Source organism: Marmota marmota, unplaced genomic scaffold (assembly GCF_001458135.2).
Source record: "Marmota marmota marmota unplaced genomic scaffold, marMar, whole genome shotgun sequence".
NCBI lineage: Eukaryota > Metazoa > Chordata > Mammalia > Rodentia > Sciuridae > Marmota > Marmota marmota.
This window is the reverse complement of record NW_026000000.1, coordinates 3,174,363-3,199,675: the sequence shown is the minus strand read 5'-3', so window position 1 is coordinate 3,199,675 and position 25,313 is coordinate 3,174,363. Positions and strand designations below refer to the sequence as shown.

At 35.7% G+C, this 25,313-nt stretch overlaps 1 protein-coding gene across 2 annotated transcripts; it reads left to right on the top strand.

Moving 5' to 3' along the window:
• Nucleotides 1-4,625: 4,625 nt before the first annotated feature.
• Lipn (lipase family member N) lies at nt 4,626-24,643 on the top strand. Of its 2 annotated transcripts, XM_048807423.1 has the most exons (11): nt 4,626-4,769; nt 7,342-7,456; nt 8,715-8,830; nt 9,646-9,763; nt 12,183-12,381; nt 13,949-14,058; nt 16,626-16,762; nt 18,445-18,591; nt 19,984-20,055; nt 20,598-20,669; nt 22,896-24,643. In XM_048807423.1, the coding sequence occupies exons 3-11, from the start codon at nt 8,726-8,728 to the stop codon at nt 23,127-23,129; spliced, it is 1,194 nt and encodes a 397-aa protein (XP_048663380.1). In that variant the 5' UTR covers nt 4,626-4,769; nt 7,342-7,456; nt 8,715-8,725; the 3' UTR covers nt 23,130-24,643. The 2 variants fall into 2 exon arrangements, with proteins under 2 accessions (XP_048663380.1, XP_048663381.1); XM_048807424.1 differs by lacking the exon at nt 4,626-4,769 and having other exon boundaries at nt 6,392-7,456.
• The last annotated feature ends 670 nt before the right edge of the window (nt 24,644-25,313 follow it).

Sequence of the window (25,313 nt, the reverse complement as noted above, 5' to 3'; positions counted from 1 at the left end):
ATATAATCGTAGGTGTGTGAAAGGTAACAGGATATAATAGATGTGAAATATCCTCTGAATGTTAGGCATGGGGTGTTGTTGAACCTCAAAGCATGGGAAGACTATAGAAGGCTGAAGTGTCAGATAAGATATTCCAGAGGAGGAAAAGGATGACCAATGTAGTGAAAGAAGTATCAGAGTATCTACAGACAGATAAAAAAGCAAAGAATGTGAGGTGGTTTGGGTTCCAAATGAACTCAGAAGGGAGCCAGCTTCTTGAAGGCAATGGCTATATCTATACATTATCACATTTGCAAGCATCATCACTCTGGTAGAGTCAGTGATCAATAAATGACTAAGGCTGTGATTGTCATATCTGTTCTGAAGCACTTGATTGAATCATGTAGAAACTGGGCATTTTTATGACATATAATTAATATACCTTTGGCTAAGACTCATTTCTCAAGATTTTCTTGGTATAAATAAAAGGGCTATAGATGTGATTTTATTAAATAAGATCAGAGCCTTAAAAGAGAAAGGCTGGTGGGCAGACACAAAAGATTCACAGGGAGACACCTCTGTGGTGTGTATGGCATATCATATTGGCACATTCTGACACCCAGTCTTATCATTGTCTCAGAAATGACTACACTTAGTGTTGCTGAGTCATGCAACTGAAATTTATGAGAAGTTGCAGAGCATATTCCAAATATATGTTTATGATTTAGATTAAAAAAAAACATATGACCAAAATTATTATCATATTTGTTTTGTTTTGTTTGTTTGTTTTGCATAGACTGGTGCCTTCTTTCCTTACAAACAACACATAGAAAGTTCTAGTATGAAAATGTTGTTTGGTACATATGGAAAACAAACCGACAAACAGGGGAAGCATATAGTTTGCCAAAACTATCACCTCCACAATCATTCAAGTTCACAGAATCTTTTAAATAAGAAAAACAATCTGAGCACTGTACATCTTATTTAGTCTTCATTACAGCCTTACAAAATGGTATTACTTGTATCTTTTCCATACAGATTAGGAAACAAGATATTGGGTAACTTGACCTATTCTCTGAACTCTAGAATCTTGACTTTAGATATCTAAGCTCTTAATCTTTATGCCATAATGTTGAAATGTATCATGAAGTAGCTAGACATTCAGAATAACAGGAACAAACAGGTAGACACTGTTCTTTTCTAAGTGGAACTTAGAGTAATGAAAAAAGGCAGACAAGGTACTCTCCAGATATTCATTCACATTCAATTAGACACTTAAATATTTAACTAAAATTGTGATGAATCTTCCTAAAAGAAGTGCTCCCTTGGGTAGACATCTCTGAGTACATAACATTTCTGTTGAGATCTGGTAATGTCTACAGGGAACTAGTGCAGATGGCAAGAAACCAGGCTTAATGAAGAAAATTAAGAAAACAGAGTGAGTCAGGGAAAGTGGGGCAACATGAACTCAAAAGAAATAGGCAGAGCCTTGTTTTTAGGCCTTCCTAACCACATTGAAGGACTTAAATCTCAAAGGTGCTTAAAACACAATCAGATGTTGTCTATCTCATTCCACTGCCTCTCCTGCCCCACCACCCTCCTTTCCCCTCCCTCCCCTTTGCTCTATCCAGAGTTCATCTAATCCTCCCATGCCTGCCCCCCCACCCCTACATTATGAATCAGCATCCTTAAATCAGAGAAAATATTCTGCATTTGTTTTTTTGGGATTGGCTAACTTCACTTAGCATTATATTCTCCAATTCCATCCATTTACCGCAAATGCCATGATTTTGCTCTCTTTTATTGCTGAGTAATATTCCATTATGTAGATATACCACGTTTTCTTTATCCATTCATCTACTGAAGGGCATCTAGGTTGGATCCAAAGTTTAGCTATTGTGAATTGTGCTGCTATAAATATTGATGTGGCTATGTCCTTGTAGTATGCTATTTTTAAGTCCTTTAGGCATAGACTGAGGAGTGGGATAGCTAGGTCAAATGGTGGTACCCATTCCCAGTTTTCCAAGGATTCTCCATACTGCTTTCCCTATTGGCTGCACCAATTTGCAGTCCTACCAGCAATGTATGAGTGTGCCTTTTCCCCCACATCCTTGCCAACACTTATTGTTGTTGTATTCTTATTAGCTGACTGGGGTGAAATTCTGACTGGGGTGAAATGAAATCTTAGAGTACTTTTGATTTGCATTTCTCTAATTGCTAGAGATGTTGAACATTTTTTCATATATTTGTTGATTGATTGTATATCATCTTCTGAGAAGTGTCTGTTCAGTTCCTTGGCCCATTTATTGATTGGGTTATTTGTTTTTGTTTATTTGTTTAGTTTTTTTGGTGTTAAGATTTTTGAGTTGGTGTGACTATGTTGTGTACAACCAGAGATATGAAAATTGTGCTCTACATGTGTAATATGAGTTGAAATATATTCTGCTGTCATATATAACAAATTAGAATAAATTTTTTTAAAAAACACAATCAGATGTGCAATTAAACATAATGACAATGGCTGCAACATGGAGAATGACTGCGGAGGGCACAGGGAGTAGTGAGAAGTTTGGGATGGTCCTGGCAGGGAGAAAGGCAGCCCAGGTTATTGCGTGGCTATCTGAAAACACAAAACTAGCCAAAGACAAATATTTCTCAGGTCTATACAAGGGACTCCATCCTCTTTTATGGACAATCTGTAGATTTGTGCTGATAGCCATGGTCTCAAAGCAAGACCTTCAAGAAAGCTGTTTTTTCTGTAGAGCCATTATTGCACCTTCGATCAACACTCTCAAAGAATTAGATCCAGAAAATTTCCAAATGCATAAATGTTGACATAATCATATTAGTCACCCTTTATCAGGAAACATTAAATTATTTAAAAACCACATAATAATTTAGCATTTGTTTGAATGGGTCAATATAACGAGCTATCTTTTTGTAACAGTAGAGGGTATTGTTTTTGATACAGGATTATAGCTAAGAATTTGTGTAAATGCTTTTTATTTGGGGGGGATTAAGACTCAAATCTCCATCCTCGCACAGCATAAAAAAAATAAATAAAATAAAGATATTGTGTCCAGCTACAACTAAAAAATAAATATTAAAAAAAAGACTCAAATCTCAGTTGGAGAGTAGAAGCCAAGCACTTGAAAATATGTATTAATGACTGAGAGAGAAGGAAACTTGGTAGGCAGACATTCAAATCATGTTAAACATACAATATGAAATAAATATTTAGGGTGAGTTCTATATAAAAAATGAGAATCTGGTTAAAGAAATGTTTGAGGGAGAAAGAAAAAAATGAGCATAAGACTTATTGTTCAGAGCTATACTAATAGACAGCTGCCATCAGAAGATGTGGCTACCAAGTACTTAAAATGTGGCTAATTCAAATTGAGATGTGTAAAAATGTAACACACACACACACACACACACGCACACCACACACGCACCAGATTTCAAAGACTGAGGGTGAAAAAAGAATGGAAGGTATCTCATTAATAATAATATTGATTACACATCAAAATGATGGTTTTTATATATTGGTTTAAACAAATTTAATAATTTCATAAAATTATAAAAAGTCATAAAAATTATATAAAATTTTATTTTATATAAATTATAAATTTTTAATAATTTAAAATGTATCAAATTATATTGGTTTAAATAAATCATTAGAATTTATTTCACCTATTTCTTTAGAATTTTTTTTAAATGTGATTAATTAAAAACTTAAATTACATATGTAGTTCACATTGGAAATTCTCTTCTAAAACTTCTGATTATTCATAGAAAACTTGAATAATTCTGCAATGTATGCAGAAGTGAGGGAATACATATTGTATGAAAGATGTTAGATTGTGCCGTAGCAAATTACCAGTTTGAGGGTAATTTGGAGGCTGCATTGGGGAAAAAAAAACCTGCTATCAAGTTTCAATTTTTTATTGAATTAGTATGCTATGCAATCTATGAATAATAAAGTACCTACTTTAGTTCAAACATACAGCAAAATTGAGTTTTTCCCGTAAATTTTATGTCTCCTCTAAAATTTGCTAGATACTGTTAAGAACATTTTCCTTTGAAACACTTAGCAGAGCAATCCAGGAGAATTCATAGTCAAGCATCTCAAAGTAAAACTGACAGAGGAAGTACTCAATTCTTCAGTCACTAGGCTACATTCTCTGGACTTCTAGATCAATCCATCCATTCATTGCTTTAATGGTGATGTTGATGGGAAGGGGGAAATGAAATCAAAATCCTCTGCACTAAAAACCACTTACTTATTTTCAGGGATGCTGGTGAGATTTGAAAGTGATTTATCAGTAATTAAACAAAAAGAGAATATGCACTCAGGATAGATATAGGTGTATATTTCAAAAGAGTCAGTGTTACCTCTTTGTACATTCCAGTCACAATTTCATTTACCCATAAAATTGGATGACACCATATCTAAAACTAGATCCAACTTGAATTCCTGGCTAAGTGTCCTGTGTGTTTTTTAAAAAAGAATCTCCATTTGAATGTACCTCCTACGGAAATAATTCAAATGCAAAATGAGCTGTAGAAAATACCACACTTAAGTGGTGCACATTAGGCAAGCAGGGAGGCAGGTAAACCTGCTTGGAGGAGTAGATGGTATAATTTCCCCCCTTCAATGGTATGGCCCTTCCTCTTTGTTCTCACAAAGCTGTGACCTTTCCATAAATACAATCCCGATCCTGCCATTTCAGACATGGATGTCATCAAGGGCAGCCACCAGCATTTTGGGTAAAAACTTTTCTTTAAATGTAAGTTATTTTCCTTTGACCATTTTGTATTGGGATGGGTATATGTTCAACTAATTTATTATGGTCTCTTCAGAAACCTTTAATACTTTATTTATTTATGATCAATCTATCTTTTTGCCATTTCTCCTGTCTCTTTATCATCACTATGCTGTTTTTTAAGATGGGTGTAGTTTAGTGGTCCTTAAATGAAGATTTATTGTCACCAACACTAAAGAAAACATGTTCCAATCTAACAGGGAATCTCAAAAGCAACACTTTCTTATAGATATCATGAATATTGCTTTATGGGTAAGGAAATAAAATTTTAACATGTAAATTAAAAGTATTTTCCCACAGTCAGAATGTGCTAATAAATCATTTTATACCCTCCCCCCATCTCTTTCTCATGGTTCTGTTGAACCCTATTTTAATTTTAGGGTGCAGAATGAGTTAATCATCTCAGGGGGGCAAGAGGTAAATTCCAGGCTCCCATTCCTGCAGAGTCTTACTCTAGGGCAAAATTTGTCTCAAAGGTATAAACTTTCAAATTACTTATATTTTTCAAATTCTTATTATTTTCTATTTTGTTGTTTATTGCCTAAGTCTTTAGACTTGGAATTATATTTAAGGGGGAAATTATGCACCATTTTGCAAAAAGTTGATGTGTTAAGATAAAAAAACAGTCTTTGGAGAGAAAGAAGCAATCAAACAAACAAAAAGACAAACCATTGCTATAGCACACATGTTTTTAATTAGATGAGAACCATTTTTATAGTTCAAGAGATGCAAGTTTGACCATGTATTTTCAGCCATCTTGATAATTCCGTGGACGGTGGTCAACAAATACTGTGCCCAAGCTGTGACAGAATTCTTAAATCAAGATATCAGAAATACTAGTTTGTCCAAAAGATTGTCCCTCAACATACATTTTGCCCATGTACCTTTCTAGCTCTAATATCATCTAATTTTGTGAGGGGAGGGAAATGGAAATAATAATAGATGAATAGAATAGAGGCTACCATTTTCTATTTCACAGGGTTAAGGAAGAATTTTCAATTTTTATTTAAATAAATGTCAATATGAATATTAAACTATATAATAATTACATATGTTACTATTATAGATTTGTATATAATAATATGGATACGCATTATTGAGCTTAACACATACATATATTACTAAGTATAATATATATAATATTTAATAATATGCTGAATACTTATTAAAATAGCAAGATGATATAAGAAGAGTAATGAAACTGCCAAAAAGTTTAGTGTCATTTATTTGATACAGCTTTGTTTCTATAAAAGCAAAAGAATTGGAAGAATTCCTCAGATTTTAAGCTAACCCTCAAAGTTGAGGAAAGAATATGAGAAATCAATGATATAGTAATTTTTTGAGGTTTGAGTTAGTCTATAATCTGTAAAGACCTGAGAAGTTGAACTATACTCATGCTATTTCTACATTAAATTATGGCAACAAATCAACAAAATAATAATAATAATAATAATCTTAGAACTCTCTAGAATCCATTAAAGTTTTGTCAGTAAAGATCATTTTAAAGTCAAAAGCCATGAGCAATTCCAAGCACATCCATACACCTCTGTCATCACACAATCAATCAGAGCAAAACATAGTTGAGTTTTTTTATCAAAGACTGAATGAGTATCAAGTGGTGTGTTAACTTTTCCCTGTTTCAACATGCTGAGATCTTCCTTTTGCTCCACATTTATTTAAGTAGCACAGAATTTCCTACTTAACTGAAACAGATCTTAGGATTTGGACGAACACTGACCCTACCTTTGTTTCTGAAAGAATTTGACAATGAGTCCAAATGAATAGAAGTGAAACTCGTGTATCATGCTGAGTGGCAACTTAATTTTCCCTATCCTTCATGCTGTGATAAAAGAGACTGAGTTCATGTTTAGTCTCTATAGGTATAAAAAGTGAAGTAGAAAATTGAGCACATGTGCCTCCATTATGTGATATTTCATGTAGAGTTTAGAGATAAATTGTCTTCATTATTCTCTCAGGCTTCCATTCCTACATCGTTTAAAGCAGTAGTTAAATGGTTTCTGGGTCAGCTAGCACAGCAGTTACTGCCAAAGTTGACAACAGGCCAAATACATTTAACATGTGAGTCACTTTCCTCTGCCACATTGCTAGCTCCAAACTCCTCTGGTCTCAAGCATCACCAAACAAATTGCTTCATCTTCTTTGTCGAGTGACAATCATGCATATCCTTGCGAACTTCATGGTTGACACTATACTTTCACATACTTTGCTTCATTAGATTCTTACTGTTAGACTATGGGGTTTGAGGGGTGATACTATTATCTCTGATTTTGTCCATTAGAATCCTGATCTACTTCCCCGTTCCATGCACTGGTTTGAAAATGTTCCTGAACACTCCCCACAAGGACAGTGGAAATATGAATGATTCAGCCAAAGTGGTTACTTGGCATTATGTAGACCACAATTTCCCAATATGCAAACTGTATCATGACACTGTGTGTGCCAAGGAGACGCCTTGGGTGAGGCACAGTCCAAGTTTTCCTCATTTCCACAAGCTTCCTGTTTCTCATCTCTCTAGTTTCTAACAGTTACTGCAACCATATCTTACTCTTCAGCCTGATGTCAAAAGCAAAAATTCAGAAGTTCCTCATCAATCAGGAGTCCTTGGGAGCAGGTGAAGCTCACCTAAGTAGGTAAGATGGAGATTTTATCACAACTGGGAGGCCAGATGGCAATGACTCTCAGATGCAAGAGCTGCCCAGCCTAGACCTGTCACCGGCTTGTTCTGTATTCTTGACTAGGAATTAAATCTCTCCAAGCTTTTGTTTTGTTTTGTTTTAATTGATAAAATGGAGAGTATTGGTACCAGCTTCATGGAGATTTTCTAGCTTTAACTTATGAAGCACCGAAGACAATGCCTAGCATAAGGTAAGCACTTACCATTAGCTACTAATAGTTTCAAAGCAGTGTTTAGATTATATAACATTTACAGATATAAAATCATCTGCATCTAGGTAGCAAATGTATGAAAAGCTATTTTGCTTCAAAAGTAAACTGTAATTTTTATAAGTCAGACATGGTTTTGTTACAGTAAAAACTCTCTGGTATTAGTCATTGGCTTATTCTTAGAAAAAAAAATAATGAAAACATTTATTAAGGACTTACACTGCACTGGGTGTGTTATATATATTATGTCACTTAGCCCTCCCTATAACACTATGAAATAGGTGATATTATTATTTTTATGATACTGACAAACAAAAAGACAAAGCTACAAAATAACTTGCCCAAGGTCAAAAATCTTGTTTGTAGTGAGGCTGAATTTCAAGTTCAGGCCAATTGACTGCAACACACTCAGATGATGAGCAAGCTACTCTCTTACTGGTGTCAGCCTGCTTTTGAAACTGCTTTTGAACCATGGCAAGAAAGTGAGGTACACATGGACATGTGCAAGATTATTCCTCTGGATGTCCACATATGACATAGTCACAGCATGAGAAGCTGATCATAGCTTGTTTGTTGGCAAAAGCTTCATCAATTCAAGGTTCTTGGTTGCTTTGTGGGATTCTGGTCTACCCTAGAGACACCTCTACTTTCACTGTGCTGTGATGTGGAAACTTGTCCTATAAATCATTAGGAATTCAGGCACTTCACAGATGAACAATGACTTAAAATAAATTAAAAAAAATGATTAAAATAAGAGCAAAAAAAAAAAAGCCTCTGTGCTAAATTGAATTCATTCCCTTTTAAGAACTGGACTATGTCAAGACAGTTTCTATGTGCAAAAGTAGATTAATAGTGCTCTGAGTTAGTTCATTTTATCTGTTGTCTTCCAAACACTATCAATGTTCCCAGGATCTTACTCCAGTTTCCATTAGGGCACTGTTTTTATTTCACAAGTCAAGATTGATGGATGAAATAAATCTGCGAATGTTAAATATTTTCTGCCAGGCATTCCTGTGATGTGGCTGTTTTTAACAACAGTTTGTTTGATTTGTGGAACATTAAATGCTGGTGGATTCTTGAATTTGGAAAATGAAGTGAATCCTGAAGTGTGGATGAACACTGTAAGTCAAGAGCAATTCCAAAGAACATCAAATAAAGCAGGATTAGTGGGTGGTGGGAAAAATCTCTGATAAGAAAAACAGGTGGATGGTTTTTAACCACTCTAGAAGGGTCAAGCTAGGTAGATCTGCTCCTTCAGTTGAATAATTAATATTTTCTACCAGTAATACAAAGCAGAATTTTATTGTATTATATACACCAACTCTTGTACTGAATGTATACTTTAAGAATATTAAGCCATTTGGGTGATGTATGAGACTGCCTTCTATTAGTCTATAGTTTTACCATTTTTAAACCTAGAGAGGTCTCTAATGACAAGTGACTGGAAAATATAGCTTTGTGAGAAAGAATGTGTCAATGATGAATATCACCCCCCTCAAAATTTGCCTACACTAGATATTATCTAACATTCTACTTGTTTCTTTTGTTTTGCATTGTTTTTATTATTTTTAGTTTTTTAGGTACTGAGTATTTAACCCAGGTGTGCTCTACCCATGAGCCACATCCCCAGCCCCTTTTATTTTATTATTTTACTTTATTTCATTTTTTTGTCAGGGTCTCACTAAGTTGTTCAAATTGGCCTTGAATTTATAATCCTCCTACCTTAACCTCCCAAGTTGCTGGAATTACAGGAGGATGCCACCACACCTGACTATTTTTATTAAGACTTTAAGTGGGTAGATTAATTTTATGGTTACTTGTGGCTGAAGATTTTACACACTCCACCCCAATAAGATGCGCTAGGTGCTTTGTTCTAGTTCCTTTTGATGTCATTCAGAGAAGAAGTTTAGTGGATGGCTGTCTTTTCCCTGGGCAGAGTGAAATCATCACCTACAATGGCTACCCCAGCGAAGAGTATGAAGTCACCACTGCAGATGGGTACATACTCAGCATCAACAGGATTCCCTGTGGAAGACGGCATGCTAGGAGCACAGGTACAAGATACGCGTCTGCTGAGAAGGGACTGCATGTGACTGAAATGTAAAACTGGATATTCATAAAGAGAGTACTTTATCAAAATTTGTTTGAATTATTGGGGTGGTCTCTAAAAAAAGACTCATTCTTTTGCCTCTAATTCTTCAAAAACAGATAAAAGCCTAAAAATACCAAAGGCATGACCGATCCTACTCAGAGCCACTGGGGTTGTTTCTTAGGGTGGAAATGCCAAGGTGGAGGCTACATTTTGTTAGGTCATTCCTGGTTCCTCATATGTCCCAGGATATTGGATTTCCTCATTGTTGGAAGAGGTTTTTCTGGGTGGAAAGAAATTGACTCCAGTGGGGTACCCAGACAAGCTTCCTTTGCTCCCACTAAGATCCATGCTCCTTTCTCTGCAGAGTAAAACATCAAGTTAAATGACAGTGGCACTTCTGGGAACTTTTTCCAGGAAGGATAACCAATATTCACATGCCCCTTGGCCTAAGGGACGGTTTATGAATGGGAACAGCCTGGTATTGTAAAATGAGGCCTGAATTGTAGAATGAGGAGCCAAACATGCAGAAGCCTGGGATAGTGCTTCTTAAAAATGAACTATAACTGCACAGGCTTTCAGAAGGGAAAAATGAGAGTAAGCAAAATACGTGCAAAAACTCAAAGGCAAGTCACTTATTGGCAGATGCTTACCATCACTGTTGGTTCTGTATGGTTTCCCCCATCACCACTTTTAAGTGACAGCTAAAATCACTTTGTTTGACACTCTAAGAAAAAATAATTTATAATAAATATGTAAAACTAATTGATAATTAATAAATAATACTGAATAAATAAATTCAAGAATTTCAGAATGAAAAAGGGGAGTGGGATATAGATAGTTCTCCCAGATAAAGTAAGGGATTTCCAGTTAGATTTGAAAGCAGAATAAGCAACAAATAGGTTTTTTTGAATTTCCAATTTAGGCTGTGCTTGTACTAAAGAAATTATTTGTTGTTATCATGATTTCAAATTTAATAGTGCATCCTGCATCTCTTTGTTTACTTTGGGGTTTGTCTTTTACTAAATCTGGGCAATAACAGGCTTGAGGGCAAGGAAACTATGAAATAAAAAAGGAGGAAAAATCTTATAGAAAAAAGTTTGCTTAAGGACAGAGAATTTTGGAAACATTTGTAGCTAAAAACCATTTATTTTCTGTGTTATTCTAAATAAATCAGTTAAAACCTCCAGCAACCCAGTAGTCACCATCTTACAGATGATGAAACGGAGGCACCACAGATTATGTAACAAGCCCATAGTCACACAAATAACCAAGACACAGAACCAGAATTCCAGGCAGCCACTGAATTAAGGTTACTGTTCTGCATTGTTCGCCCTGGTTCTTCCTGCAAACTTTCCCTTATGAATTTGGGAGTTGAAAGAAGGATAAGCTAATTTTACTTATTAATTATTAATTATTTCAATATAAAAACTACTGTTGTAGTTTGCCAATGTTCTCCAGTGAGCAGAGGCTGGAGTCTGAGATAGACTTGGTGAGGAACTTACAAGTGCTCATTTATGCTTACCTCCTCTTCCTCCCTGGAAGAGATGTAGGGATCCATTAAGCATGATAAATTGTGCATCTTTATAAGCCACGTGCAGAACCTATGTTTACAGATGCTTCTCAACTTAGCATGGGATTATGTACTGATAAAATCAACTAAAAATTTAAAGTAGCATAAGAAAAAGTGAATTAAATACACCTGACCTACTGAACACCATAGCTTCACGACACAGTGCACTGTGTAGTATGGATCATTTATCCACATGATCACATGCCTGTCTGGGAGCTGATGGTCATTGCCATCATTGACCAGCATCTTCAGAGTATTATATAATATATTGCTGGCCTAGAAAAAGATCAAAATTCAAAATTTGAAGTATGATTTATATTGAATACATATCAGTTTTGCACATGGGAAGGTTGAAAACAGTAAGTCAAGCCGTCATAAATTGGTGACCATTTGTAAATGAACACATAAAAACAGAGCAGTTACAATTCTCTGTTGGAATGAGACATAATCAGGTTTGTCTCTTCTCTGTACTTTTGTTTGTTGAAAGACCTGCTGGGAAAATCACTTATCTTCCCTAAGCCTTGTTTTCCACATCTTTAAAATAGCAACTACTTTCAAAAGTTATTATAAGAGTTTAATAAGCTAATTCCTGTAAATCATTCTACCTAGCTCCAGGTACAAAGTTTGTGCTCAAGAAATTGAAGTTATATGATTATAATTCTCTGCACTAATGATAAGGAGAAAAGCATATTCTGTTTATGTCTTCTATTCTTGGCATGTATTTGTGTGTGGTGTGTGTTGCTATCATGTTTGGACATACTTTATTTATCACAGATTCTTCTTGATTTCTGTCTTTGTACCACCGTCACAGGTCCCCGGCCAGTTGTGTACTTGCAGCATGCCCTGTTTTCAGACACTGCCTACTGGCTTGAGAATTATGCCAATGGAAGCCTTGGATTCCTTCTAGCAGATGCAGGTTACGACGTATGGATGGGAAATAGTCGGGGGAACACTTGGTCAAGAAGACACAAAACACTCTCAGAAAATGAAGAGAAATTCTGGGCCTTTAGGTAAACTATATCTAAGAAAAACAAGTTGGAGGCAATTTCTTGAAATATATAATAGTATGGATGGTATTAATAATAGTCTATAATACTTGAAGTCATGAAGCTCCTCATCATTTCTACTGACATCTTAAATTGTAAGAATCTTTCATTTTGACTGATTCTCCCACAGGCAAATTGTGCCAGTTAAACAAGATCATCTGACATTCCAATTCAATCTGACTATACTTTATAAATATGCTCAAGGGACAACTTAGAATACTCCTATGACCCATGCATGCATTCATTCAACCAATATTTATGAAGTGCCTGCTGTATGCACTATCTTATGCCCTGAGCATTCAAATCTATTCAGATCAAATCCCTGGCCTCATGAAGCTTTTATTTATTCTAATGGCATTTTTATAAATCTTTTCCTAGACAGCCAATCAATTTTGCAAAGATGATGTGTATTAATACTGTATTTATTTTAAAAACACTGTTCTGAGATTGAACAGAATACAATTTTCAGGAAAATTTCAATATAAAATTTTCAAAACAGTATTAATGGGCAATGAGAATATTTTAATATGTTGTCTGTTTCTTTTAATGGAAGTGTTTCTCTGCTACCAGATGATAAGCTGGTGCCCTTCCTCAAACTTAAGCTCCCTATTGGTTTGCTGCTAGAATAGACCATGCGTTCCTATATTCTTGAATATTAATGAAATATTAAGCACCCAGTGACAGGCTGAGAGGAGAAGGAGGATAGAATAAATTGTTAGGGCTAGAGCTCTGTGGAAGGTGCTAGTCAGGAAGCATTTCATGTCACCAAGTCCTTGACTGGGAGCTTGGCGGTAAATGCACTTGAAGGCATTACAAAATTCCACTTATACTTGGTAGTATCAATTTAGAGATCTCCTCATATATGCTTTTAATAAGCAGGTCTCTAGCTCTTGGTATACCTGACAATATAACAGGCCTTTTCATTAATGCTGGTTGGACTGGTACTATAGAACTTTTGTATATATTGAATATATAGAAAGAAGTACTAATAATAGCAACATCTGATCAAGTGCCTACCAATAGTCAGGTCATTTCTTTCACACTATGCAACGCGTAGAGCAGCCCTGGAAACCAGGACCTATCCTGTTCATTTCTCAAATGAGGAAGTTTAGGCTCAGGGCATTTCAGGAACTTATCAAAAGTGACTCAGCTAGTGAATGATAGGACCATAACTGACAACAGTCCTGTTTCCAAAAGTGAGTATTACATAGCCCTAGGAGTCTTGAATCCCATGGGATTGTCAGAAGCAGAGACATGCAAACTATATGGGGAAAGGGAAGAGAAAGAAAAGCAAGAGAATAGAATGAAGAATAAGACTGAACTTTAGATAGCATCCCCAAGTCTTACAAGCACTTCTGTTATTAGGAAGTGACCTGTAAATCAAGACAAAAGCTACAATGGTCTATACTTAATTGGGTAAGTAATGAGATATCCACTGACTAAGTAGACAGCACAGAATTCTGGGTGGGAAAGTGTCTGAGTTTTAAACTTACAGTTTCAAGTATTTATAAGGCCTTGTTTTATTTTGCAGTTTTGATGAAATGGCCAAATACGACCTCCCAGGAATAATAGATTTCATTGTGAATAAAACTGGTCAGGAAAAGTTGTATTTCATTGGACATTCACTCGGCACTACCATAGGTATGCTAACAAAGGCCAGTGTTATTAGAATCTTATGGGAATATGCCTTTAAACTGGAATAGAGTAACTGCTATTCATAGTGCCCTTACTACTCTGTCCTGTGCTGGGAACAACCCTCACGCTCTGAGTGGCTATGAACCTCCAGTCCAGAGACAGGCAGCATATCCAGCAAACTTTTCCTCAATTTTGGGTCGTAGCCACACATCTGTAATGATGTTGTAATTTTCCACAAATAATCACGTGCCCCCAATCCAGTGAGGAAATTCTAAAGAATAAGTTTCTAGATTTCCTCTGAGCTGAAAAACTGAAGCATAGTATCATGAAATATCTCTGAGAAATGATAAATATAAACCAATGGGGTCTTCCTTACAACCCAGATTGGATTGAAATAAAATAAAAGGGAGAGGATCATATTTAATTTAAACAAGTTTAAAAGATAAGGTCTCATTTGTTTGTGGATTGGACACAAAAGCTTATTGTGATAAATTAACTGAGCTAATATGCTCAGCATATTATCTAATATTCATCTAATAACAAATGTAAACAGTATAGATATTTATAATTTAAAAAATCACCTTCTTTTAAAAAATGTATACCTTAATGATTGTCAAGATTTTTTGGAAAGAAATCAGTAATCTAGTTCCAAGTAAAAGTTTAAAAGAGGTAAGCATGGTGGCACATGCCTCTAATCCCAGTGGCTTGGGGGACTGAGGCAGGAGGATCATGAGTTCAAAGCCAGCCTCAACAAAAGTGAGGCTCATTAAGACCTTGTCTCTAAATAAAATACAAAATAGAGCTGGGGATGTGGCTCAGTGGTTGCGTACCCCCGAATTCATCCCTGGTACCCATCAAAAAAAAATTTTAAGGAAACTACTAATACAAATTTGAATTTGTTATTGATCTTCCATTAAAGTTTCTAATTTTAAGATAATAACTTTTTGTGGAAAATGCACAATTTGGGTAAAACTATGCAAGAAACAATAAATCTTGTTACCATATTTCCACAACCACCACCATCAACATCAATAATAAACAGATACAGAGCATTACTTTATAATGATAGTTTACAAGCTTGAAACAGGCAGGGAGATCAGAGCACACAGACCAAAAGAATATAAAAAGACTACCAGGAGAGTCCAAGAAATGCTACTGAGAGGAGAATAATTTTACCATAATTTCGAGTGCATATTGAGCACTGATTATGTTTAAGACCTATGTCCAGTGCTTTTTCTCCCTCTAATCTTGTGAACAACTCTACTGTTATTATTTTCATTTCGTACAAGAGGAAACAGATGTTCAGAGAAATTGAGTTTCCTAAGGTCTCTGAGCACATAGAGACAGAACATACATTCAAACCAAGTCAGTCAGCCTTCACCAACAGAGGGTCTGGGCACTGTGGAAAGAAGGACAGTACAGAGGAGAATGACTTGGGTTGAATCTGGGAAAGTGAGACTTAGATATACTCTTATATTTAATCTGCAGAGAATACAGAGAATATGGCCATCCGCGTTCTGCACTAGACCGAGGGCATGAAATGTTTCAGTGAGCACTGTTTGTATTTTGGACAGAGCAACTTTGTCACATGGAAAGGATCCACTGTTTGTAGGACATTTAGCAATCCAAGTCCCAGGCCCACTAAATGTCAGTATGGCTTCCAAATTAGTGTAACCACCAGAAAACTCACCTGTATACGTTTTCAAAAACCCTCTGGCAGAAGTATTACCCCTTGTTCAGAGTTGTTGACTCAATTGTTTAGTCAAATTGTCCAGTTTTTCCCCCACTGGCCAAAATAGTTTTAACATTTTAGTAAGCATCTCTGTGTGCCATACACCCACCCCGCTTCCATCAGAGGCCCAGGAAATCACCTCATGAAATCAAAATATATAGGTACCCTGCATAGTCTTTTTAGCCTAGTGATGAACTCCACCATCATCCTCACAGGGATACTGTTGAAAGAGTAGAACCAATGGAAGGACTAGGTCCTTACTGGGATCATAGTGGACCCAACAAAAGCCCCTTCCATGTTGGAAGCTGGAAAGAGTCTGAGTTATTGGTGAGCGTCCAGCAAGGCACTGGTGCAAAGAAATCTTACTCTATAGTGAGAAAGAAATCCTATGGAATAACTGGATAATATTGTGGATGAACCAATCAATGCATGTTTTGTGGACTGATTCTTTCAGAAGCTCTGTGACTCATTGCTCATCTCAGAGTTGGGGGTAAAATGATTCTCCCCATAATTCACCCCATGCTTGGGAGGTGAGACTGAGTACAGTTCACCCAGCTATTAGTAGATGCTTCAGCAGCCTCCCCCTCCCCCTTCACCTACCAGGTACTCCATATCCACAACCAAATTAAATTGTCCATCAATGGAATAAAAGAAAGGGGGACTTGGGAGTAGAAAGAACTGAAGGCAGATTATCTTTGCAGAAAAAAATCCCACTTCATCCACAAAATCGTTGCAATAGAAGGACAAAGGAAATGAATAAATAGATCCCCACTTTTGCTGGTAGAAATATTGCCTATGTATTTTTAATTTTTACAAGATTATCTTGTCTCTATTCTCCCAGGATTTGTAGCCTTTTCCACCATGCCCGAACTGGCACAAAGAATCAAAATGAATTTTGCCCTGAGTCCTGTGATCTCATTCAGATACCCCACAAGCATTTTTACCAGTTTTTTTCTACTTCCAAATTCCATAATCAAGGTAGGCTTCTCCTTTTGCCAAAATTTACCTGAGGATCTCATTTGGGATCATAGATCTTTATTAGCTTTAAATATATTATGAAGTAAAGTAGGAACTCTAAGTAAATAAAATCTAAGACTCCATGAACATGTGCTTGTGAATGTGTGTATTGTGTGTGCCATGGTATCTACAGGTCCCACACAATATCTACTGTACCCAGTCACAGAGCTGAGTACATGCCAAAATCTCAATCTGAGCTGAGTGCTATATTCATAGAGAGTCTTCTCACAAGTTTTCTTGTTCTATTTATTTGGGCAGGTCAATGAATTCACAATGTCCAATTAGAAGACACTCTTCAAGTTATGTATGATCATGGATGTCCTCGTTTAGATGTTAGAAAAGCCTAACATGATTTTTTTTTCCATATGGGAGCTTCCTCTAATTTATTAAAGTTACATTCCAAAGCCTCAGTGTCTTACAGCTCATGTATTTATTCAAGTATTTATTGTTATTATTTAAGGGATGAAAGGGTTCTGTAATTGACAATTATAGATTTGAAATTTTATTCACTAAATCATTGTTCTGTATTTTGCTTGTTTTTGTTTTTCCATGAAGGTCATGTACACAAAGAGCATATATTTTTAAAAGGTTGCCCTTTCAATTTGGGGCAATGGTAAAAATGGATTTGGGCTAAAATCAAGTCAAGGGAGACTATTTAGAATATCATAGTAATTCGCTTATAAAAAGATGAGACCCAGATTTGGAGTAGAGTAGTAGGAATGGAAAAAATATTAATGAGCTAACATAAGGAGGAACTTCTATTAGGCCTAATGATTCATTTGATAACAGTTTTATTCTATTGTTTACTGTGAGCACAAGTGAGGTGACATCCCCTTTGCAGGGTTGGTAGTTTTTCTTCAAAATGTGTTGACATCAGTTAATCGTGACTGTTACCTCCATTTGGGCAGGGTTGAGTAAACTAATCTGTCAAATTCAGAGGCAGATATATCTATCTATAAATAAACCAGTCTTATACATGTGTTGCTATCTTATAGATCAGAAGTCAACCAAATAATGTCCCTGGGTTATCTTAGTTCACATTCTGTACTGTCAAAATTCCTGCCATTTTAAGTCCTATTCTCTGGATCCCCACTGCCTTTGATTACCTCCGGAAGCTTATTTTTCCAAGACTTTGAAGTTTTTAGCTATGCTGTCTGTGTGACGTCATCACAACTTCGATGTCCAGTGGCACCTTCTCTTTGGTACTACATTCTGTACTTTACATGGTGACAGCTGACTAATCTAGGACAGTACAAGAAAGCCAATGTGTACGTGAGTAATATGAAAAACCTGCTTTTCCTTTCTAGTCAGTATAATGTTTCACCTTAAGAAAAAAAACTGTCCCATTTCTCTTATCAATAAATGAGGAATAATGGCAATTGCTGATTAGACAGAAAACAGGAAGCTTCATCATGAAGAACTAAATTTGAGGTGAAGATTCCTTACTGCTGACTCCCTGTAAATAACATTTAATGATCTTCCTCATTTGAAAGTGAATTCCTAAGTCATTTTTCCTGAGCAACTTGGTTTCCTGGACTAAAACAGCAAATAGATCCTCCACTATGATGCATTTCTACAATGAAGGTATTTTCAAGAAGTCTGAACATGGATCTTGAAAAGATAATTGATTTTTATTTTTACAGGCTATGTTTGGTACTAAAGGTTTCTTTTTAGAAGATAAGACCAAGAAGACACCTTCTACCAAAATCTGCAACAATAAAATACTCTGGGTGATATGTAGTGAATTTATGTCCTTATGGGCTGGATACAACAAGAAAAATATGAATGTGGTATGTATAATAATTTTGGAGCCATTTAATGCTTGAAGAAATCCCAGCTTTCCTGTGACTCATTCTTATCCATGTAATACACTATAGTTTGTATGGTCTTTTAAAGGCACCTTTAAAGGCAGATATTTGCTGTGCATAGCTGATTAGATATTCCATGGACCTTACATGTAAGGACTCTGGAAGGGAAAGGCAGCTGCATCCTTCCATCCCTGGTCAAAGTTAGGAGCGTGGATGTTCCATGATGAGTAATAGATTTTCACCTGTCCACAATCAGCCACAATGTACTACAGTTAACATGTATTTATTGCATTTGAATATGTTTAGTTATAAATGAAATCCTAGAAAAGGATGAAAGCATTGTTCTCATTTCATATGTGCCTTCCTGTATGAGTGACTGTGGTTTCAAATAAAACTCACCACTTAACTTGGAAAAATCTCAGACAATATGGGAAATAGAATCCCCTTTCTATGAAGAAGTAGTAGTCCATTTTAAATCAAATCTTTGTTATTGAGAATTCAAAAAGGAGGAAGAGGTGAGCAATTTCCATTCACAGATTCGTGTGGTTGAATAGTTTTCTCTGCTGTATTCTAATTATCAGCCAATTAGTGTGTTATAGTGAACTCAGTCCCAAGATATCTATTTTCCACAAGCCAGTCCATCCCTATGCTTATAGAAGCTAAATTATGTTAAGTTGAAACTCATGAGGAACCATTGTTCAAAGCCTATTTTTTTCCAAAAGTACAGATTTTTAAATTTCCCTTGAATGAGTACATTATATTCTAAGACATATAATTACAATTACTCTTTGATCTCTATAATTTTCATCCTTAGAATGTTTACAGAGATTGAAGTACTCTTTGGAAATAATTGACTTTTAGTTTTATTTTTACTCCCATAAGAGCCTAGCCAGTTTGTAATATTTTTAATATATTCATTTACGAGAAGTGAAAACAGAAACTCAGAGATACTCAATAACTTGACCAAGGTCATAGAGCTGATAATGAACAACATGGGTCTGAAATCCAGGTTTTATACCTCTTGATCTGTGACAGTGCACATATGTGCACATGCACATACCAACGTGCTCTTGCACATAACACCTTCCCTGGTTTCTGAGCTCCTTAATGTCCATCACACCTGATTCTACTTCAAAATAAGTGAATTACCCTGCATATTCAGAGCTGGCGCAAGTTTGCTGTCCAGCAGCCCATCCTACTAGTCAACCTATGGTTCACTCACATTCAAGTTCCTGACATCAATATGGGTTTATTTAGATGATTCTCCCTCATCATTTTCAAAACACCAGTATTGATCATTAATTCCTGCTTTTGAAATGCATGGTTCATTTCATTGGGTGATTGTTGCTGTAACATGGGTTTGATTTCTCTTAGAGTCGAATGGATGTGTATCTATCCCATGCTCCCACTGGATCATCAATACAGAACATATTGCATTTAAAACAGGTAGAGTCCTTGTCGTGGGAAACCACACCGATCCTTACTCTCATTATAGATAAATGGACAGAGTTCACGCTCAGACTCACCCAAGAACTTAGCAACTTGCTTTCATTTTGTCCTTGTTGTCTCCTTCCTGTTTTGATTTCCCTAGATTCACAAAGAAGGTGGGGAGGTTTATAGTGCAGACCAACTAGATGACATAAATGAATCCCATCTAAAATCAAAACAAATAAAGTAGTCCCTGAGTTTAAGTTAAGAGTTAAATTGAGAGGGCCTCAGAAGAGCTGCAACCTTTCCAGAGAGAGAAAAATCTGGGATTTGACTTTCTTCTACAGAGACTTGATTTTCCATTAGTTTTTCTTGTAAACCAAAGAAGACCATTGTTTCCCTTTCAATAGAAAGGACACAATCTTTCATGATAATAGTAAGATATACATTCTTCTGGTGATCCAGGGGCCTTGTTTTCTTCCCAGTGTTTTTCTCAGATTTGCTGTTGGAACTCATGATTCTTATCCTAAAATTCTTTTTCTAAAACACATTTATTTCAGCTTTACCGATCTGAAGAATTCAGAGCCTATGATTGGGGAAGTGAAGCTGAAAATATGCTTCATTATAATCAGGTAAGCTACTGAGAATGACCCCAGGAGGGGATTTTGAGAAGTTTTAATATGAAATTATTTGAGAGTAAGAAGAATCCTACCTGCTAATTGGTGACATTTATGCTGATGAGAGTTTTATGAAATAAATATCTAATTTTAATCTGCATTCATTTCAGAATTTTTAGGAAATAAAAGGGATACATATAAAGAAAGTAAAATCATTTGTATCCTACCACCCAGAAATAACTGGATGTATTAATGATCTGACATATTTATTCTGTTTTTTTCAGGATCATGTTGGTTTGTACAACTTTTAATCTTGCTTCTTCATTTTAAATTATAGCAAGATAACCAATGTTACTGATAGCTTTTTTTTCAAAATATATTTTGTAGAGGGAAATACATTTATTCATACATAGCAGAAAGTATGAATTTCATTTTGCGTTAGTTCCTCTTTTTTATTCAATTTCTGAATATTGGTCTCATATTTTACTATCTTTTTGTATAAGAACATTTTAAAGTATTGGGTTTTCCAAATATGCAATAAAATTATCTTGAAATAATAAGTTTCTGATATATATATATAATATATATATTATATATATATATATATATATATATATAATATATATATTATATATATATATGTGTGTGTGTGTGTGTGTGTAATTTTAATGGGGGCATAATAATGGAAATTGTTTCAGAAAAACTTTGACAGAATACATACACATTTTTTAATACCAACAGGGGAAAAAAACTAAGATTCCACATGAAAGTTAAAAAGCTTTATTTAACATTTAAGAATTGGATTATAAGGCATCTTTTTCTATATAACTTTACATATCAAAATTTGTAGACTCATTTAGCACTTCATTTGAAATCTCTCCCTTTACAACCTTTCTATTCTCAGTCAGGGATTGGGCTTCTAAATATGAACTAAGTACATTAAATTAAATTTTCCAATGTCTTCCCGGACTATCTTAAAGACTTTTTGCTAGTGCAAACACATATCAATTAAGTTGTTTCTCAGGATCAAAACAATTAGACCAGTCACTTTCTGAGCAATGAAATAAATTGTTAAAGGAATAAGATTCTACTAACCTCTTAAGACAATTATAAGAGGTAAACTGTATCATTGAAGTCAACTTTATTACATTCCCTAGAGAAACTAGTCTGTACTAGCTTCAGCTTGCTCTCCCTCAAGTCCCCAGCTTGATCTCTGTTCCCACATTATGTGTTATTGAGTGTTAGAGAATCAACCTAGTGCCACGAGTATAGGGCTTTCCCTCCATCTCATTCCCCAATGTTTTCCTCACCTGGAAGAGAACCTGGCATGTCCAGAGCCCTTAATACCTATGTGTTGCGTAAATGAACTTTACCTGCACCCAAATATCTCTGTCCTCCTCATTTTTTCCCTCTTTTCTCTATTAGGAAGATAATCTGCTTCTGTGCCCATTTCCCTATATCTTCTTACCTCCTCTTCCTAAAGTTTTGGTGTGTAAAATTATACGGAAAAATATACCTTGGGATCCAATTCTTACCTCCCGTTCCTCCTGGTTGCTCTTTTTATCTTACATGAACTCCTGTCCTTTATGAAAACGAGCAAACAAACCTTCTCTTAACCTGTCAATTCTATCTAGTTGTCATCATTCCTTCACTGTTTCTGTTAACATTTTTCAATATTCAAGAGAGCGTCTTTCCCTCTTTGGCTCACTCCTTAACCTTGGAAAATGTAGTTTCATCCTTTATCTTTCTATTATAAGTACTCTATTAAGTCACTCTCAGCTTTTAATTGCCATCCATCTCATTCACCAGTGTTTTGTTTTGTTTTCATTTTGAGGCACTAAGTTACCTAGACTAGCCTCAAATTTGTGATCTTCCTTTGTCAGCCTCCCAAATCACTGGCATTACGGTTATATACTACGGTGACTGGTGGACTCCTCTTTTTTGAAGCCCCCAGTTAGAAACAATTTCCTCTTCCTTTTCACTTCCATTGCCTTTCAGGGGTGTTTTATGGCATGCAGCATACACTACTTTACATACAGATGTTTGTTTAGCTGCCGTGTCTTTCTTGCTCCTCTGCGCTCCTTGAAGGTAGGGACAGTAGAGTATCTTCTTACCTCCCTCATTGCCTCACAGAGCTATGATCATGGCAGACACTCCTTTAGCAGCCTTCCCATTTATTGGAGTTCAGCTGCTGCTATGAGGCGCCTCCTCTCATGAGTGCCTTTTCTTTCTCTTTCACAGAGTCGTCCTCCACTGTATGACTTGACTGCCATGAAAGTGCCCACTGCTATTTGGGCTGGTGGACATGACATGCTTATAACGCCAAAGGACATTGACAGGATACTCCCCCAAATTAGGAATCTTCGTTACTACAAACTATTGCCAGAGTGGAACCACTTTGATTTCATCTGGGGCCTCGATGCCCCGCAACGGGTGTACAATAAGATCATAGCTTTGATGAAAGAATATCTCTAAATCTAATGCATCTACTTTTCAGTTCAAAATTTCTTCCAAGCCCCCAAGAAGCCTTAGGAGAAATACTAATGAACAGTGAGATCGCCCCCACCACCCTTGCTGCTATTGCCAAGGTGTTCCCTTATCTGGGCATCCCAACTAGGGATTACTTGAACTGCGCCACTCTTTTCTTTAAGAGGTGTTTGCACCTGAAATCTCAGGATCCTACCCTCTTAGACAGGACTAAGGTCTCTTTTTAATCCAAGATGATCTAGTAAGCACGTCTCTATTAAATGTACAATTGAGAGACTAGGTGAAAAGGAGTTTCTTTGCCCTACACTTCATGCAAACAATAACTCACCACCTCCCTATACCCTTTTTCAATGGATTAAATGGAAGCAGAGAAGCATTGGCTGGAGAGAAAGTCTTCATCAGGAAAGCCATTTAGGAATATATCTGTGGCTGTGACCTTATGGTTTTCCTGAAGCCACAATTGGGCCAATAGTCATTATAGTCGTCATCTATACACAAGTCCTGAAATAAATTGGCCCATATCAATAAGCCTGATGGAAATGGCAGAATGAAAAACTAATAAAATTTAAGTTTTCCAGGAGCTTGTTATACTGTAACAAGCTAGAAGGGAAAAGACTGAGATAAGCTGAGTGATTAATTACTAAACTTATTCACTATAGGCCATTGCCTCTGAAACAAAATCAAACTAATACATTAGTCTTATAATAGTGTGTTAGAGATCCCTGGCAGAAGACAAATCTTAGAAATGATTTGCTCTAAGGAGAAACTAGGCTGATCAGCTACTATGTCTTCAGGATCAAAATGGAATTTATACTAATTTATTTGTAAATAGCATTCATACTGGGGCTGGGTTGTGGTTCAGAGGTAGAGCATTTGCCTACCATGTGTGAGGCACTGGGTTCGATCCTTAGCACCACATAAAAATAAAATAAAGATAATGTGTCTACCTATAACTAAAAAATAAATTTTAAAAAATTGAATTTATATTGCACAATTTATAACATTGAAAGCAGCTCCCAGAAAGCCTGATTTAGAATGAGCAAAGGAAACTCACAGACAGCTCCATAACAGTCTCTATAAAAGGCTGGACACTGGTTCCAGAATTTCATAGAAAGCTCAGTGTGTAGCATGAAGTTTTACTGTTAGTTCCTGTAATCCTGAATGATGTGAACTCAAGAGTCTTTACCAGTAGTGAAGATGTAACTCAGAACTATTCATGTTCCTTAGGAAATCATTAAAAAAAGTGATACACATTCATACTCTTGGTAATTTATTTTTACTTAAAACAAGAAAATGTAAATTAGCACACTAATTAATGTTTTCTTGCAGGACCAAGGGCTTTCTATTATTGGGTACAACATAATTTATTCTTCAATGAATAATCTATTATTCATCATTCTTAGTTTTTAGTTTTAGAGTTTTTAAAATGTGGTGAAAATTAATACCACTTGAGAATCAATTTTAAGTGAAAATCTATATTTTTTAAATCTTTATGTTGATAACTATCTTGGTCATAATTTTTTACAACTTTTAAAATCTAGATTTTTAAAGAATATATAGTAATTATCATACAAGCAATATGTTTGTCATTGCATCAAAATTGATAAAATAATTTAACTGCTATAATAAATAAAATGGGCATACACAGAGAACTCTTAGTACGTATATGAGTTGATAGGAAGCAATAGGAAGGTGTGACTATTCCAGATTAGCCTGCTAATAGCTATGAACATTTAAGTGGCATTGAACATTAGCTAATATTGTTTACCGAAATACAGGACATTGGTTAACAAAGGAATCCATTAAGTGGAGATTAGTTGAGAGACCTCTTGTTACAACAATGCTGAGAAACAACCAACCATGAACCACTCCCAAATTTGAGTCCTGTGTGGGCAATTGAGCAAGATCCTATCTCAAAAATAAATAAATAAATAAAATAAAGTAAAATAAAAAGAGCTGGAGATATAGTTCAGGGGAAAAACACCTCTGGGTTCAAACTCTAGAACCAAAAACAAAGCAATGATTAAGAGAGTAAAAATTCCTTATCCCTTTTGATTAACTTAGTNAATGGAATTAGACCCTCATTTTTATACAAAATTACATATAAGAGGTTGTGAGGGGAATGGGGAAAAAAACAAGGAGAGAAATGAATTACAGTAGATGGGGTAGAGA

Coding starts and splice junctions, on each gene's coding strand:
- Lipn (XM_048807423.1), top strand. CDS start 8,726: ATGTGGCTGTTTTTAACAACAGTTTGTTTGATTTGTGGAACATTAAAT. Junction 9,764..12,182: donor ACGGCATGCTAGGAGCACAG/GTACAAGATACG, acceptor CCACCGTCACAG/GTCCCCGGCCAGTTGTGTAC. Junction 18,592..19,983: donor ACAAGAAAAATATGAATGTG/GTATGTATAATA, acceptor GATTTCTCTTAG/AGTCGAATGGATGTGTATCT.